This window comes from Poecilia formosa, unplaced genomic scaffold (assembly GCF_000485575.1).
Source record: "Poecilia formosa unplaced genomic scaffold, Poecilia_formosa-5.1.2 Scaffold2272, whole genome shotgun sequence".
NCBI lineage: Eukaryota > Metazoa > Chordata > Actinopteri > Cyprinodontiformes > Poeciliidae > Poecilia > Poecilia formosa.
This window is the reverse complement of record NW_006802211.1, coordinates 1-18,635: the sequence shown is the minus strand read 5'-3', so window position 1 is coordinate 18,635 and position 18,635 is coordinate 1. Positions and strand designations below refer to the sequence as shown.

General features: G+C 39.0%; 2 protein-coding genes across 2 annotated transcripts; both read right to left on the bottom strand.

Annotated features, from left to right (window-relative positions):
• Positions 1–28: 28 nt before the first annotated feature.
• Positions 29–9,308, bottom strand: LOC103133118 (integrin beta-2-like). Its single transcript, XM_007544888.2, has 11 exons — positions 9,211–9,308; positions 8,007–8,058; positions 7,561–7,658; positions 6,042–6,243; positions 5,579–5,749; positions 4,954–5,195; positions 4,161–4,319; positions 3,815–3,910; positions 3,628–3,717; positions 1,564–1,701; positions 29–612 (listed from the first exon to the last, which is right to left on the bottom strand). Exons 2-11 carry the CDS (start codon positions 8,053–8,055, stop codon positions 415–417), a joined length of 1,443 nt encoding a protein of 480 aa, XP_007544950.1. The 5' UTR covers positions 8,056–8,058; positions 9,211–9,308; the 3' UTR covers positions 29–414.
• Positions 9,309–11,181: 1,873 nt separating this feature from the next.
• Positions 11,182–14,273, bottom strand: LOC103133117 (acyl-CoA-binding protein-like). Its single transcript, XM_007544887.2, has 4 exons — positions 14,143–14,273; positions 12,617–12,734; positions 11,993–12,055; positions 11,182–11,780 (listed from the first exon to the last, which is right to left on the bottom strand). The coding sequence occupies exons 1-4, from the start codon at positions 14,155–14,157 to the stop codon at positions 11,707–11,709; spliced, it is 270 nt and encodes an 89-aa protein (XP_007544949.1). The 5' UTR covers positions 14,158–14,273; the 3' UTR covers positions 11,182–11,706.
• Positions 14,274–18,635: the final 4,362 nt, after the last annotated feature.

Here is an 18,635-nt window from a genome sequence, read left to right as displayed (position 1 = left end):
TTGCTTACTTTAAATTTATGTATGGGATGGTGGGGTTTCATGGGATTTTCTATCTGGAATTCGAATGTTTGTGGGTAAAATCGTTTTGGACTTTGGTATGTTGCTCCTGCCATGTGGCTGGACATCACACATGCTATGGTCGAACCTGCTATACTTAAGATTTTTAATTGGCTGGTGTGTGGCTTCTCAGATTTTGAAAATCGGCCAACTATTCCAAAATTGTGCCGTGTGAACGAGGCTTTAAAACAATCATCAAAGATCTCAAATGCCTGGGGTTAGGGGTAACTTACCATCTGGGCCTCTCACTCCTATAGCAATACTGAATAAATACCTATGTTTTACTGAAAACACATTTTTCCATTAAACATCATTATGTGACTAAAATATTAAAACAGGGACTTTGAGGAAGATAACTTACTTGCAAATACCACAGGTGATGCTTCCTGTACTGTTGCAGTGAATGTGATTGCTGCCTTCGGGGTCATTACATTGACACTCACAGTTGGTAGAAATGGTTACCGTCAGTTTGTCTTTAATTCCCAGTGGGCTGATAGTGAAGGACTTTTCTTCCTCCATGCATTTGTCCACAGTCACAGTAACCTCAAAAGATATCTGTAAAGAGAGTAAATGGATCAGGTGTGTAAAAATATTAAAATCACAAACCTACTGAAACTTTACAGCGGATCTATCAGAGCTAACAAGCTATCTAAAGGGCTACTTCCCATGGCACATCTCCAGTTCAAATTAATGTGTATTAGTTAAAATGCCATTGTACCAAAGAATCTTAGAGCTCCAGCCCACTTAATGCCTAACATTACCTCTGTATCCCTTTCGTTCCAAGAGTAAGAGAATAATGTTTTACAACAGCAAGTGCACTTACAGCACTTATATCAGTCTGCGATTACTTTGTGCAGCATCTCTGAGCGAAAGCCGGAATGGACCCGGAAATCAGAGAAGTGCTTGGTTCCTGTACACTAACATAATTTTTTTAGTGTTCCCACAAAACTCAGCAACACAACACTTATGCATATTTACATACACACTAAAACAAGCTTTAGTTTTGTCTTTTATAACTCAGCTTTATTGATGGTTGGAAAACATGCACACAAACGGATAGCGGCTCTAACGGTTTTCCCCCAGAACCGGACACACAGCGCTCAGGCTGTAACCACAGCAACAAAGTAACAGAGTTCTACATGTGACACAAACAAGCCAGCAAATAATCAGTTTTGTTAGATGTAGTGAGGGCTGCAAAAGAAAATCTAGATTTCCCTTCCTACTCCAGTATTAGCAGGTTGGAAAGGATGGAAAATGACTACAGTTCCATAACATGTTTCATACACTTATATAACATAAAGGGCTAAGGTAGCTAAAAGCAAAAGGTTTATTGGGTAACAAAATCTGCAGCAGTTAATCATTTAATCTGTGTCAACAGCTGTAAAAAATGTCAAATCTGTGATTGTTTATCACATCTTTTTCTGATGTGATAAACCAGGTTCAAATATCTGAAAAGGTTAATTTTCACTGGGTTATGACAGAATAAAAGCATCTCAAAACACTGACCTCTTTTTCCGCTTGCACTTGATCGCAGACGCCTTTATTGGGGCCCTCATTTATTCGGTGTTCACACAGTGCCAAGTACTCAACTCTTACATTGTCAGGAAGAATGTCATGAGTCACTGTGACTTTAGATGTCAAGTTCTGCAACAATATACAGATTATTCATATTTACACATTTTTTGCAAAACCAGCAAACAATTCTTAGTCTCAAGTAGCAAAAGCACTGTGAAGGCCTATGGAATTAAAATGCTTGTTATTAAGATTCTCAGACAAAACAAAATCACTTTGGAAGCTTACAAATTTTCCAAACTGTACCCAAAATTTTTATATATTAAATATATTAAAATATCTTAATTGTATTAAATTTAATGGGTGTGGCCAAGCTGCTGTACAGCACATCCTAATGTGAGACAGGCCAACTGTTAAATCACAGAAAGCTGAAATGTGGTACATAGATAGAACCCACTAAAACAAGAATGGAGTTGACCATTTTGAGTCAAATGGTAATTTTTGAGAGTTTTTCACTTTTCATGCATGTCGAACTTTAACAAATTCCTCAGAGGGATTTCGGCAAGTATCTGCCCCATACTTGGTCAATATGCCCTTAAAGCATAGGGGACTAAAAGTTATCAAAAGCTTGAATTTTCATGCATGCTAAATGGGCGGGACCAGGCTTCAGAGTTGGCTTTCTCATAAAAATGTAAAAACTCTCATTTCCACATACAGAGGCTGAAATACACAAAACTTGGTATGAACGATCTTTCTCAGGTGTCCACACACATTATATGTGGTCAAATGTTGACATCATCATAGCACCCTCTTTGAGGAGCAAAAATGACCTTAAACAGGAAGTCATGTTGTTAGGTTCTGTATGTGTTTTTTGATTCATATAGATTTAAACCTGTCTGCTGACATAGAACAACATGATGCTGAATGCTTCTCTCAAGACGGACTTGTGACTAGAACAAGTGGGTGTGGCACTATGGTGAATTTCAATCCCTCGCTGTTTGCATACGGTTGACTCTAAATCAAACATGGATCATCCGATTTGCACCAAACGGAATCTGAATGACATTGGTTAACCTCTGAAGAGGCCAATCGGATTATATTGGAATTTGTCTCAGTGCACCCCATAGGTTATTGCAAGACTTATATCTCCATGATGCATCACCAGATTTTTTGTGGGTCATCAGGCAGTAAATTATTTGAGTCCTCCAGCTTCTCCCTGTGTCTAATACAAGATTGAAACCGTATCCACACATTACTTGTTTAGAAGTCCTCAATAATCAGTTGTCACAAAACAGGAAGGAACAATAACTTCTGTTTGGAAGGTCGGATTCCAGTATCAGTTTACAGACTTGAATATTTTCAAGATTACCCAAATGCGCATTTGAACGGCATGAGAATGTGCAGGTTGGCAACAGGATGGCAAAAAGATGGTGACAAGATGGCAGCAAGATGGAAACAAGATGGCAGCAGGTTGGCAATGATGGAGCTCCCATGGTCTCCACAAGGCTGGAGCTGTGCCAAGGTGCGAGGGCCGCTTATTTCTGCTCTCAACTTTAAAGGTGCATTCAGACCGGATAGTCCGGTAGACTCGGTTTAACTGGGACTAAAATTGCAACATTTGTTACATTTTCAGAACTCTAGTTTGCATTCACACCTCATTGACTAAAAATAACTGAAAAACCTGTTCCCCCGGTAGCCTGTGGGGGCGCTGCACCAAGAACTACTGAAGGAATCGGACACAAAACCTCTGAAGAAGGCCAGCGCAACTTCCTTCTTTACAAAAAGTAAACAAAAACAGATTTTAGCGGTTGTAGGATTTCTTCATTGATATACATTACTGGTTTGGACATCGCCTGTTAGCCGCTAACGCTAGCGACGCTCCTGCAGGCGCCATTACTGCGCGGTGAGTCTGTCCACTAAACCAGACTGTTCCAATGAGGGATGAGCAGGAATCTGAATCAGAGTCTGATTCAGAGCTCTAGTCCTGGGTTGGTCTGAATGCGCCCTAACACTCTTTGAAGTATGGATAGAAAAGTGCTAGATAACAAACAGACTTACATTGTAGGCACTTTCAATTAACTGAACAACATTATTGGAATCTGATGATAAGACTCCCACCACTGACTTTGGAATCATTTTAGTGAGTTCCTAAAGGAAGAATGGAACAAACAGATTTTAGATTTAGTTGACATTTTTTTTCTGTTATATTAAAATTTTCAGCATTAAAAGAAATGGTCAGCATTACCTTGTAAACATTATTCACGTTTTCTGTTACAGCAAATATTGGCTGAATATTGTTTTTTTCCAGCTGCATAGCTAATTGTCCAACAGACGGGTAGTCCTGCACAGGAGAGTTGAAGAATTTGTTAATTAGAATTAAAATATAATAATAAAGAAGGGGTGTCTTTGTGAAGCAAGGGGACATTTAAAAAGGAGGGAAATGTCAGCAAGTATTCAAGTATTTAGTTTTTGTCATTTATCCAATTACCCTCTTGGTCAGTAGCTACTTAACACAATAAGACAAAATTGTTCATCCTTGAATTCACTGCTTAATTTCTCTTTGTCAGAAATAAAACACAATTCATACATACCATGTCATTACTTTTTTCATACAGGTTGCCTGTCATGTGGCACAGTTCATCATTGGGTTCCAGAATGCCTGCTAGTTTTCCATCCCCAGCCATGTGGAATCCAGCATCCGTGGCGAGTACAATTAACCGAGTGCTGCTGTTCCTCCAGCCTATTTTATCCTGTGAAGTGTGTCAGCAAGGGGAAAATGTCTTACAACCATAAACTTCCATCTTCAGTGGAAAATGTACAAAGACGGTCAGTACAACTAATAATACTCCTGCTCCGAAGACGAATGAAACAAACAGTGTCATCAGTTAGTGTAATGGCATTTGTCAGAAATGCCCCAGATGCCCTTTTTTGAATTTTTTGATCAATAATTTAGTTTTTTTTTATTTTTATTTGGAGGGGCACAAACAGTAACAAATACTACTGGAGGGCCCTAACAAAAACAATTTAGAAAAATAAATTAGTCTGGCTGCCCTCGGTCTAAAAACGACTGAACGGAGTCTCAGTGCGTCTGCCTCCTTGTTGTTAAGACATCTTATCAACAACAAGGAGGAGTGAAGGTTTAACTGCCCCTTCTAACTACCAAATTATGGGCAAGAATATTGTTTTTTCCAACACAGAGTGGTTTGTGAATAAAACCATAAACCTGCTGGTTTAAATCATATGGAACTTCTACCACAGTGGCTCTGCAGTAACATTACATCTGGAGTATTTTCACTTGCATGGAAACAAACCTTAATTGTTCTTACGCAGCTTCACTGATTAACAGATTGTACATGACTGTGTCATCTTTGGAGGAGTCCTTACCCCGCAAACAGCAGCCTGCATCATGGCATCAAGGCTTCCTTCAGGAGAGTCCAAGTTCCCAGAGATGTACTGCTCTGCCACCTTCTGTCTGAACACGTCCCGACTCGGTGTCATACTGAGCACATGTCTGTAGCCAAAGGCAGCCTGGCATTGAGCCTCACTTTCATCACATGGTTTCTTGAGTTTCTCCTCGTTGGTGTTGGTGTAAGGAAGGACGGTTTTATCAACAAAGGCCCCAAATCCTGTAATTACACAGATGTAAATAAAGAAGTCTAGTGAAAGTATAGAGTCAAATAAATGCACTGTGATGAGAACTTTGTCAGCCAAACTTGTTGAAAGCTGTAGAAAAGAACTTTAGCTATAGTTAAAAAAAAAGGTTAAGTTATTTAGATAAAGTCCTGTTGATCTTTGTTACAGATCTTTGTACGTACAAGTCTCACATTTGATTGTTTTCCAAATTGGTTGAGCATCAGCTGCTCATTCCAAAAGATAAAATTCAACAAAAGAACTGAATTAGACTTTTGAACCTCAGCTTTTTGGTCTGTGACTTTGTTTACTAGTATTGAGAAACAATTTGAGAAATTTTTCTGTGCATTTGAAAAGAAATGCTTTAAGAATGCATTACCTATTTTAGCATCTTTAGTAATTTTATTCAGAGCATCAAAAAGATTTCCTCCCAGTCTTTTTACATTAGCCAGATCGTCCTTCATGGAGTAGGAGAGATCCATCAAGTAGTAAAGATCCACAGGGTAACCTTCAGCCCTCTTAAAGGACACTTTGAATTTGTGTGGAAGCCCTGCAAGCAAAGACAAGATAAAATTAGTTACATTTCAATGCTCATAAAGAATTCAGTTAGAGAAAGAAACCTGACGGTCATCACTGAGAAGCTCCTGCTATGGTACAATTTACTGTATGCATGGACCCATTGCCAATAAGTGGAATACAATGACAGTTAGTGTGATCTATAAAATAAGAGATTCCAAAGGATGATAACATTTACTCCTAAATGTAATAAGCACAAAACTTTTCTACATGTATTAGAATATATATATTCAGTGATATGGACAGTAACAACTGACTGCACTCACCAGGTCGCAGTTTCAGGTCGATTTTTTGTGGAGTCATTTGGACTGGTTCTGTACTGCCAGACGACTTGGATAAAGGGTCTTGTTGCTTAATCTCCTCGGTGTTTTGAGGAGAAATAATCTCTTCTCTTTTGCAGCCTCTTGCCATCAGCTTTGCTCGAGTTTCACAGCGGGCTGCTTCCTGTTCCCCACCTTTGGTAAAATTCTATGTGAAAGCCAAACAACAAAATATCTGTCAAGCTAAAGAGCAAACATTGGTATGGAAATCATTAGTAGCTGACAGTCTCTGCAAACGGTGGTCAACAACTGTGCAACGCTTGTTGATCACAAGCGTTTTTTTTTCACTTTGGGTAAAGAAAAACAAAACACCATTTCCATCTGCTTGCACAAAGAGTTTAAACTTTTCCATTTTAAAATAAAATACTCCTGTGTGGATGGGGCTCTAAGCCTCTGGTTTCAAAGTTGTAGCGCAGAAAAGCCCCCAATAAGAATTGATTGTGTTGGACAGCAAAGGATCTTCCTCCAAGTAGTGTCCTGTTGTGTGTTAGGGCTAGTATAAAATCATAAGAAACCAGCTGCATAGCTCCTTTAAGTTACTAATGGAAGTATGACTTCAATAAAATAACATTGATGACAACCTTCTACATGTCCAAAAAGGAAAATGTGTTTAAAAATTAAACTGTAAGAAGCTTTTTCCCTCCCACCTTGGTTGCGTTCTGCCTGGATATACAGTTGAGAGCTTTGAATGTTACCATACTGGCCTTTTTTGTGCATAGTGCAGCTGTGAGCCTAGGAAGCTACAGTCAGTTGCATTAAACCAAGGTCTGTTGTGAAACAGGAAAAAAGGTTGGGTGTAATAGGGCCTTAACTCAGAGTTGCACAAACTTCCTGTTTGGTGATGCAGAAGTAGCGATGAAAGGGCAATCAAAAATAGTTTAGATTGTTCAACATCGACTTATCTGTCACATGACTCAGTTCAGTGGTGATATATTTAAAAGTGGAACATTTACCAGAAAAACACCTCATTTCCTGTTACCAATGCTGCTCAAATGATGTTTGCAGATTGCCATATATGTGGCGACGAGTGAAGTGTTATGACATCTGTGGTGTGAACAAACTACATGTCTATGCCAGAAATGTGACAATTCAAAACCCTGCAGTGGTAGCTGTTATGTGTTTAGGGCTGCTAATATCAATTATATTACATCTGGAAAAAACTGTGCACTGGGGTAAATACCATTTAAGCCTTTAACTGGCATGTTGACACCCCAGTGTGGTCCCATTGACTAACATGTAAGCTTTTTGAGTGACAGTTAAAGGTAAATATGCCAGGAACTCATTGATGTGTTATTGCAGTAGTTATGAAGAGTTTACTGACCTTTGTACTATAAACACAGTTTATTAACACAGTACTGCTGACCGACTGCATTACAGTAAATATAAAGATCCATAAATGCATAGCAGTAGTGTTAATCCATCCAGCCACTTTCATTAAACTGCTGATACAACAAGTGTTCCTCACCAGCTCCTTACACCATGAGCAGAACGGCCCAGATGTGATGCAGTCTTTACACGAAGTGATGGCTGACTTTGAGCAAACTTCCTCTTGCTGACACAGCCCTTCAAACAAACCACAGAGTACATGTAAGAAATGTAGCATGGTGTGGAACCAAAATGTTTCAAGAGTTTTTAATGTTTTGTTCCAGCCTTCTGCAGATATTTAGTGTATTAGTAAAATGTGGGTGATGCCTGTAGAATGGAAAGTATTTTTATCAGTATAATTTTCTGTGTTAAAATTGAGACACCTTTGCAAACTCTGAGGCTTCCTGCCTCACTACAAACAAAACCAAGTTCCATGTTGTTCCGATGGAGACCTTTCTTTTTTTTAATTAATGTGTTGCTCTCACAGAAAGAAATGCCATAAATCGTATTCATGCAGTTATGTTTTTTCAGATTATTCCAACTTACCATGTTTGCCCAGCATAAGGAGCAGAAGTGAAAGCACACACCAGTCCATTCTCTGACGACACAAAACATACAAAAGATAATTAACCCCAAGATTACCCTAAAACATTATACTAGACAAAACTAGTAAATCTCTTCAACACAAAAATTAAAGCTACAATATAAAATATAATGGTTCCTGGCATCAAAGTTCTGTGTTAAATTGACGTTTAATAAACTCAGAGATCAACTTAAGTTTACACCATAAAAGGAAAAAGCTGACAATAGCGTGAGCTCACTAGCGTACTTCCTCTTTCTGATTTAGCCGAGCAACTTGCTCCTTTATTAGCAAGATGTGCGTAACATCGTCTGAAAACCGCTTTTGTTTCAGTCATCACATACCTTTCCAACATTTATTTTGGGAAACAACTAGATGTGGCCATAAAGTTACATAAATTGCTTATGACAAGCAAATATAAGTAAGCTTAATATCAACAATAAACAGTGAAGCCAGTAGTGATGGTTCACCCACAAAAATGTTCCAGTTTCTGTATATTTGCACATAGTTGGATGAACCAGTGCAAATACTGGAGACGTTTTGCAAGTCAACGTGTCCACAAGGTCACTGGTGTCATCATGACAGTTGATTACATTTTGGATTAAAATCCAAAATTCAAATAAATTGAAGGATGTTTTAGACCTTTTCAAATTTGGTTTTTTTTTGAGCCCAAATTTAGGCTTAAAAGTGCCTAAATCACTTTTAAGCTCTAGATCACTCCTGCTGTTTTCAGAAAACTTTACAATGTAATGTTAAGATCAATAACTTTCCTTTTCGAAAGACTGAACGTCCATACCATCCTAACTTTGTCACTTTCATATGAAATTCTTACGATACACATCGCAAGAATGTGTATCGTGTGTCTCACGCAGATTCGTGAGATTCTGAAACCCAAATAAAAGCAGAATTTTGAATTTTTGTGACCCAATAAACTATAATTTTGATAAAATTACATGGTAGCCCCGACTCTTCCTGCTTGGTGCATTATTTTTAACCCAAACGTTTCATCGTATGTCTCTCCGTCTTTATCGCTGTTCTTTTCCCAATTAGAATTTGAATGTCTGCATTCGTACGAATTCATGTAGAAACGGAGCAAACTACAGCAAAGGGGGAACAAACATGAGACGACAAAAGTGGCTTACTTACAAAAAATATGTCAAAGAAACTTACCGCTCACAAGATGGTGCTTTTCTGCGTGTAGACAGATAGATGTGCTGTCAGACAAGGAAGTTAACGGGTATGACAGAATTTAGGAGAACTGTGCCTCGCCCCAAAACCCGTCTCCCACACACACACACGCACACACACATGCAACAAGATTAAGTTCCCCATTCTCCTCAAACTGTTTTACTGCAAAACGTTACTTTGACATGGTAAAATTACTTTTGTTTTACTATGTTTGTTTTTACTTATGTTGCCATGAATAAAATGGGCTGATGGCTCACTATAAACGCCCACTGAGAAAGTGGCTGAGGAAGAATAACAGCAAGAATTTTATTTGAACTAAATCCCAGGTTCACTGAGTCATTATTGAATTACGATATAAGAAAAAGACTAAAGGTGCTAAAACCACCTGCTGGGCTCCAGGACAGCCTCCATATGCTCACCAGCAGAGGCTTGATGTAAATCTAAAGAAAAAATTACAATTTAAACTTAATATTTCAAAAGTTTTATCTTGATTAATTTGTTTTTACTGAGTGGGTGTTGTGGTTGCTCAGGGGTAATTATCTAATTTCCTGTCTAACCACTCTCAAGAAAGGCCACAAGAGCAAAAACAAACAAAAAAAACAACTTTTAAAAAGTACCATCATCTTTCAGAGCAGTAGTGTTCACCTGTATCCACAACTCCAGAACACAGACTTTAGGCATTTTGAAGCTGGATCAACAAGTAAACAGGCTGCATTTACTTCCTGCCCTCCATCTGCATTGAGTGACGTCGGTCAATGCCTGAATAAAACATCGACGCCTCCTCTGATGGCTGACGAACGCTAGCAGCACCATGGCTGAAATATGAATATAGCTCATGCAAGCAGAGGCGGTCTTAGCCAGTTTGGCGCCCTGGGCGAACCACCTTTCTAGCACCCCACCACCCACATAGTTGTTGAGCAGTGGGAGGGGGGAGAGAGGGGTATGAGCTGAGTAGTGGGGATTTAATATAACCGACATTCAGATCCAGTTTGTGAAAGGTGGGAAAGGAGGCGGGAGGGCGTAATTGGCATGACTTATGAAGTTAATATGGTAACTTAAGTTCAGGAGGACCCTGGTGGAGAAAAAATAATATATTTAAGTATATTTTAAATGTGCTGGATTTTTCTGAAATACAGCATATTGTATCAAATGTATCAAATCGTGGCAGCATGGTGATGGCCACTCTGATGGTATAGGCTATCACCACTTGTTATACTTGATGTCAAGTATAATATCCATTTGCTATCCAGTTATCAAGTGGATATACTTAAGATTATATTAAAAATGTAAAATACATTTTTAAAAAACATGCTAAACATCTTTTTTCTTTCTAAAATATACGTTTAGAAATATGTGACAAAACAGTTCCTGAATCAGTCACATGCTCCATGAAGATGAGCCTCGATAAGTGCTTCATAAAAATCCTCCTGGATCACTCCACAAACTAATATTTAGGCCTTTAAAAGATATCAATTTGTTCAGCGTTTCTTTTTTCAGAATTTTATATTCCCAAGTTTGGTTTTGTGTGACTTTCAGCTTTCTTATTATCTAGGAAGGTGTTGCACAGTGGAGCTGTTAACTTGCAGCAAAAGGTCCTGGGTTCGATTCCCGGCACAGGGTCTTTCTGCATGGAGTTTGCATGTTCTCCCTGTGCATGGTGGATTCTCTCCGGGTACTCTGGCTTCCTCCCACAGTCCAAAAACATGACTGTCAGGTTAATTGGTCTCTTTAAATTCTCCCCTGGTGTGTGTGTGTGTGTGCATGGTTGTGTGTCCTGTCTGTCTCCGTTTCCCTGTGACAGAGTGGCGACCTGTCCAAATGTCCCCGCCTCTCACCCAAAACGTTAACTGGAGACAGACACCAGCACACCGTTAGGGACAAGGGTGTACAGAAAATGGATGGATGGTGTTTCGGAGGAAAACTCATACGAATGGACCGTCAGGGAGAACAACACACATTTTAAGGAGTTATTTTATTTTGAAATTACAATGGACATTGTAAAGATACTAAAAAGCAAACTGAAGACAGTTTCTGCATTGCAACATTAGAACTTCATGCCATTGATAACCATTATGGACATGGTTTAAAGACAATTAAACCATGTCTTTAATTGAGAAAGAGATTAATTTGTCCATTAGTAGTATAATGCAGTGGTGAGAGCCCATATAAAACAATCGTTTTCAGGCCCAGGCAATGCTGTTAGCTGGCCTGGACAGTAGAAACATTAGAGTCTGGGTGTACACAACACATGTTTTAAGTGCAGTTATTTCATTTTGAAATGACAATGGACATTATAATAACACTAAAAAGCAAGTTGAAGGCGATTTCTAACCAGCACTGCAACATTAAGAGACCTTCATGTTACCGACGTTAACCATTATAAGAAGAGGATCCTCGGCTTTATTAAAAGGGTGTTTAAACAGGTTAATTGGAAGAGTCCAAATCTGTGCAGCAGCTGTCCTGACTCGCTGGCAGTGATTAGATTCCATGCTTCTGCTTTAGCTCTTCTACCAGCTTGATGTACTCTTTCATGGAATCGTCTTTGCTTTTGCCTGACAGAAGAAAGGAAGACTGTTTTTTTCAGGAGAAATAAACCATTGAACACGTCTTGTGTCTCCACAAGGACTCCAGTTTTGCATGCAAAGTGGCATAAACAGACATAGTGGTAGGAGTTTGTTCTGCAATTGGTGGGTCGCTGGTTCGCCTAACTGCATGTTGGGAGGTCATGGACAGATCTGGAGGTGTACGCTGTGGTCCAACATACCTTTCTGCTTCTCCCAGGCATCCCACTTAGCTTTTCCAGTAAAATCAAGCATTCCAGGACGAGCTTTAGAAAGATGATAGAGATACGATGGTAAGACGACTTGTACTGGTTTCAAAGTTACATTGCTTAGAAATTCAATCTGGACTGTCATGCTAGCAGACTATTTTTTTTAGCCGTTTGATATTACTCAGTATTGCTGGTTATCATAGGGCAGGGCATGGGGGGTGGGTAATTTAGAGTGACCAATCTCACCTAACATTCATGATGGGGCAGTGGGAGGAAGAACAGAGCAACAGAGAACTGAGGCAGCAGGAAATGGCCAGGATTTGAACTTTGCACCGTCACAAGGAAGGTTCTGTCACCACCATGCAAACACAACTAAATTAATTTCCTAGTACGTTTGACTCAGTGGTGTAGCAATGAAAGCAGAAGCCTTAACGTCTTGTTTCTAAAACAAGGTGCTCTGTTTTAACCTAAATCGTTTTACAGCATAACAGCTAGTAGCAAAACTGAAGTGTAGATTAGTGCATTGCATCTCTGAGTTACAACATTTAATTTCCCTTTGAGATCAATAAGTATTTATGAATTTAATTTGAGTGCACTTCTGTGAGGAGGCAGTCTCACCTGTGTTAACATCTCCCACGGTGGCTTGCTTAAACAAGGAGTAGAGCAGCAGCATCTCCTCATCAGATGGTTTCGCCTTCAGCTGCTTCACTTCAGCTGCGGCCACATCAAAGTTAGCCTACAGGGGAAAAGAGGAAGGCTCTTTTAATCATCAAACTGTTGACCTTCTCTGACCCCAACAACGTTTGGTATTATCAAAGTAATTACTTTTAGTTGACTGAACACAGTATTTTCGAAAAACATTGTAAATTTAAATGGACAAACGGGTAAAAAGGTTTTTAAATCCAGAATAAAATAAAAAATTCCCCTTCTCATACATACAGCTGTTGATAATCAGGGTCCGTCATCGCACAGAGCGATATGTTGTTTCTCCACCATTAGAACATTTAGTAGTGAGTGACTGAGGATGATTGACAGCACTAAAACCCACCTCCTGGTTCTGATTGGTTGTTTTTGGCCAGAACGTTGCATTACTTTATCCAGTAATAGTTCAGGGAGGAAGTAGAGGAGATTGATCTTTTTAACCACAGATTATCCATCTCATAGCAAACTGTTACGACATTGTGACAGCTTTAACAAATATGGAGAAAATATATATTTTTAATTAAAGTTATATACTGCAGCTTGCATAAAATGCAACAACATGGCAATTCTTTTTAGAAGTCTGGATTGCTTCGTGTATATTTTGCACATTGCCTGGTGTTGCTCGTGGGAAGAGATATTTCAGTAAGATAAAACTAATAGAAAAAAAAAGTTAAGCAACCTTCTTGTATACTGTATGCAAGAAGGTTTCATGTTAAATTCACTAGCAGTAAATATTGTGCTAGTTATCAGTATTGAACCAAAGAAAGCAAGGCTTTAAAATTGTGACACTTTTGATGGGTCAGACTCAAGAAATTGTAACAGCAGCTGTGTGGGGGGGCCCCATTTTCTTTTTTTGTCATGGGGCCCAAGATTCCTGGCAGCGCCCCTGCCTCCAGGACACCAGTAGCTTCTTAGCCTACCGATCAGCCAGAAATATGAACACGTGTCTGATCTATGTCGCGCAGTCTGATCAGAGGTCAGTGGTGACGTAATTGAAGGACACTTTTCATACTAGACTTCCGGTCTACTTAGGACTGAGGCAAATGATGCAAGTGATACGGGTGAGGGGTCAGTTGGACCCCATTTGTGAACGCAAGGGTTAATAAGATTACACGTGTCGTTAGTCACAGTGGCAGCAAAGTTAATACGTGGTGGGTGGGTAACACATGCTTTTTGTTGTAAAAAAGAGCCGTAGCCAGAGGCAGGCATAAAACCTGATGAACATTTATACACCAACGACCATTTTTAAACCGGTGCCACCAGAAAAAACACTCTTCCCACTAGCAGCTCCCTTTAAGTAATTTATTTTTCTAAACCAAAGGATCCTGCCTGGAAATGGCCATTTCCAAGAGGCTAACCACCACACACCACCTAACTAAACCCCCCACTTCTTTAATGTGCTGGAACACGCTTCACACTGTAGTCAATGTATCCATACTCACTTGTAAGTCTGTCATTTTCAGTGGAGTTCCTCAGCTGCTAGTGGCGACGTGCAGTGAACCGATAATGGAGGGTTAGCTCAGCGCTGCTTCCTCCTTTCATTGAACACGGAGACCACAGTTCAAAGTTCGGACACGCCTTTCCGAGCACTGTTTTTTTTTATTTAACTTTATTGATACAACATTCGCTTGCAAACCTTGAGGCAGCTGTTTTATACTGACATCTAAGCATGAAAGATTAAGCATGTATGAAACGTGTTTAATAAAAAAATAAGTCACCTGAACGACAAGAGTTTAATGCCTAATGTTGCCATTTCGTAGCTGCAAATAAATATGTCAAATAAATTGAAAATCTTATTTTTTCCCCATTCATTTCAGAGAAGGAAATTCATATATCAATTTATTGCCCATAAGAAATCAAGCTTTATTTCTTGTAATTTTGGAGGTTATATCTAATACATAATGAAACCTGGTTTCTTCGGGAGAAGCTGCCAAAGTGGCTGAAGAGATGGATCAGCTAATTAAATGAAAACGGCAGCAAATTTTCGCTAAGCCTCTAACTGGCCAGAGAGCACACAACGGTAAATCAATGTTGAATTATAGTCAGAATGGTTGATTTTTGGTTGAGGTCGACAACTGACGGTGGATCAACCATCAAACAACCATCCAGCTCTAGCCAAGTAACCAATGTTGAAAATGTGTCATTGAATCAATGTTTTCTTGTGGTTGAAATCTAATGAGTGAAATGCCGATGTCTGATCAATGTTGAATCAATGTATGTTTTGTTTTGCTGCACCCCTTCCCCTCCTTTCCTCATCAGCGCTCTGGGTCAGAGCATTTTATTACCGAGTGGGGGTTCTCACGTTTTAAATTAAGCACTGTAGATGACAGTGGGTGGTGATACCTTTCTGTACATTGTCTTACTTGTCCATAAAAATTCTTACCGACTGTTTTTGTGTGACATATTAACACGAAAACGTCTACAATGTACTTACTACAAGGAGAGGAGCGGTCCACCCCCACCATTTACATGAGTGGGACGGCCCAACCAAATTCAATGTTGAATTATGATCACAAAGGCTGAATTTATGGTTAAGGTTGATGACTCATGGTGGATAAACCATCAAACAACCACACATGATTTTAATTGATGGCTGATTCACAGGGTTTTGCTGAACTGAAAACATGCAGGTCAGTTTGCCTTGAGGACAGGTGTGTCTAATCAATTTTGAATCCAAGTATGCTGTTTGTTGCACCCCTCCTCACCTCCTCCTCATCTACGGAGCCCTCCAGGGGACATGGGGGAACATTTTTCTTTTGCGTTCCCCCACCCAGTTTGGTTCAGGCTTCCTATCAAGCTATAAGAATGATAGAAAAGATGCTAACAAAATGCCTCAGACCTGCAGCCCATAGGCGGTTCTAGACACAGGCTAACAGAAGTGGCTCTTTGGCTCACTTATGTATTAAATGATAAAATATTGCCCTGTTTTTGTTCTATTCTTTTTTAATTGCCCTGCAGGCAGCAATTTATTCACACATGCAGTTGCGCCCCTGCCTCCTCACCGCCAGATGGCGACACTTAACAGTATGAATCCACTCGACAAGATGGAAGAGCTCATGGATCGATTCGTCTGGTCTTAAACTTCTAGTTTCTGTTTTCCACATGAGCAGAGGCTTGTTTTTATACTTTTAAACACACTTTTTTTGTGTGCTCTTCTGGGCGGATGGCCGGTGAAAGATTATCTTATCCGGAGGACTTGGACGTTCCAGCTGTGGTCACAGTTCGCCTCATCAGGTCGTTTGAACAAAGAAACTTCAAGCCTGTGGTGTTCCAGCAGGTCAGCCTTAACCAGACCGTGCAGGACTTCATGCGCTGCGTGAGAGACGGTGAGTCGGGGGACCTGAAGGAGAGACACCTTGACCCGTCGGAATATCCCATTTCTGGCTCAGCTCAAACTTTAAAACCTATTTCGGGTTGAAATGAAACGGATACTCCGCATGTTTTTGGTTGTTTTTAAAATCAGCTTCGAAATAATTTCTCTATTCTCAGAAGCAGAAATCATTTGTAGGTGAAACTGCTTGGTTTACACATTTCAGCGCATCAGTTCAAGGGAGGAAATCCCATCTCATTGTTGGGGGGTGAGGGGGGGGGGTCGCCAAGTTACAGTGAAATATAACATCAAATTTGGTTTAAAAAGTTTTTAATGTGTTCAACCTGAAGGACCAAACACGACTAGTAAGTGGTAATGTTCAACAAACGTGTGTTTTTCTTAGTAAACAAACTGTTGAGACCCATAGAAGTTAAACTAAGGTTTAAATGTTCAGATATCAGTTTGGTTCAGAGCCACTGATCTGATCTCTGCTACGCCTTTACAAAATGTAAGGCTCTAAATAAAAAGTTTTAATGAATGACTCTTTTTAATAAAATTAATCATAAATATTGATGTATTGTAGTGGCTCCCAATACAAGCTATGTGTTATTTAAATTATAACTAGTTAAGTTGCTTTATTTTTAAACCTTTTTTGGTTTTTCCATGTCCTGGATGGCTGAGAACCAACTAGTAGATAGAAATAATGAATGTCTGGGAAGTATCATAACTTAAAGTTAATGCTCAAAGTGTGAAGGTTTTTATAGAAAAATATCCGGATTTTATTTTGTGGATTTAAAGGCTCTATGTTGAAGATGGTAAGAAATAAAGACATACCAACCTTTGTGTTTTTCTTTCTGCTCCCACACTGAGCTGTCAGCTAGTGCTTCCTCCCTCCTGTTTCAGACTCTTCTCATTATTTAGAGAGCTAAATATAACTGAGATATTTGCTGCCTTTGACAAAAAAAGTTTAAGTCTATGAAAGCAATGTAGCCAGTTTTGCTAGTTTTGATTTCCAAGGCATAACGTGGCAGGTTAACATGATTCAGCCAAAGTAATTAGTGAGCGCTGACCAATAGGGTCACTACATCGCTCGTCTTTAAGCCCCGCCCAGGATGTTCATGTGAGATTCGCAAGCAAAAAATAAGGAAATCGCAACCAAAGATTTCTGACATGCGCAAATAAGTTTGTTTTGCAAATAGCATTTTCACTTCATGAGACAAAAATGAGTGATTTTAATTTTAAAAAAGTTATTTAAACATTTTTTTGTCATTAAAAAAAACACATTACAGTTCCAAAAGTTTTGATCACAGTTTTATTTTTCTAAATTGAGATTAGGTTTTGTTGAATGAATAATTGTAAACCGAATGTAACCCCATATAAATGTGCCTTGTATACATATTTCCCAGAAAGACTTAAAAAAAACTTGTAAGAAAAATATATCGTGACTATTTTTTGTGTTTTGTTTTGTGTCAAATTTGAATATAAGAACTGCTTAATTATTTTAGCCTTTCAACATCTTCTATTTGTGCGCTCTACTACTCCCATGGTTTATTTTTAATAGATGGGAGCATCCAGGTATGTTTTTATTACTAACCTTAAATAAAAAGCTTTAAGTTGAGACATACATTTCTTCCAGATATTGCCGCAAGGGAAGGTCTTCCTCCTCCTTTCAGAAAGTATGGATACGGTATGTTTGTTTTATTATTTTTACTGAAACAAAGTGTGATTGATTGTCAGTGGTGTTCTGTATTTCTTCAGTTCAGCAGAGCTGACATCTGTTGAAGCATCCATAGCCTTAAGTGCTTGAAAGCAACATTATTTTTATTTTTAAATCTCCCTGTTGGTGATATGTGGGAACTTTTAGAAAGGAAGTAACAACAGGTTAAGATGAAGCTCATAAATTTTTGTTTTTTTGGATTCTAACTCGGATCCAGTTCTACTGTTACTTTTTAAGGCCGTAAAAATTCCTTGCATGATTCCAGTACCTTGATTATTAAAATTCCTCGAGGACAATTATCTGCCTCGAAGCTTCTTAAATGATGTTTTATTATTTAGCGCATGATTTTTCTATGTTGCGCAATGCTCTCACTTCCACCTACCAGGTGTTGATGAATACTAAATGTAGCAGCATAATGTCCAATTTTCAAATTTGGTTCGGGGGGGGATTTTGTTTATTGATGATAATGTCCGCGTTTTTATAGTTTTTCTGGAGACCAATAAGCGTCTTTAAAATGTCTGGCGTGATACACAGAGTACGACAGTCTTTCTCCTCCCAGAGCTGCTGCCTGGTGGCTGGTTCAGAGCGAACGGCGGGGGAGAGGTGAGGCAGATAAAATATGGGTGAAATTTTTCTGCCATAGTCCGAGAGCACACATTTTCAGTCTGAAAACAGGATTTCATGTCTTTCTTCTCAAAACTTTTAACGCTTGTATTCAAAACATTCACGTAAACGCTCACACTTAGTCTCTGCTCGCTTACGAAACATGGGACCATAATTTGTAGATTTGGAGGATGTGCAAAGAAAGGCTCCAAAAATATAAATATATTCATTCTACTCTGAAGAATGCAAAACCAACAACACTGTCAAAGTCTGTGATTATTCCTTATTTTTTTATATATATATAA

Bases quoted from the DNA above. Each gene is read 5' to 3' on its own strand.
- LOC103133117 (XM_007544887.2), bottom strand. The intron at 12,056-12,616 runs GTGAGACTGCCT...ATCTTTCTAAAG, and splicing joins CGTGGGAGATGTTAACACAG to CTCGTCCTGGAATGCTTGAT. The intron at 11,781-11,992 runs GTATGTTGGACC...TTCTTCTGTCAG, and splicing joins TGCCTGGGAGAAGCAGAAAG to GCAAAAGCAAAGACGATTCC.
- LOC103133118 (XM_007544888.2), bottom strand. From the start codon at position 8,055: ATGGACTGGTGTGTGCTTTCACTTCTGCTCCTTATGCTGGGCAAACAT. The intron at 5,750-6,041 runs GTGAGTGCAGTC...CTTTGCTTGCAG, and splicing joins CGACCTGAAACTGCGACCTG to GGCTTCCACACAAATTCAAA. The intron at 5,196-5,578 runs GTAATGCATTCT...GTGTAATTACAG, and splicing joins TACTAAAGATGCTAAAATAG to GATTTGGGGCCTTTGTTGAT.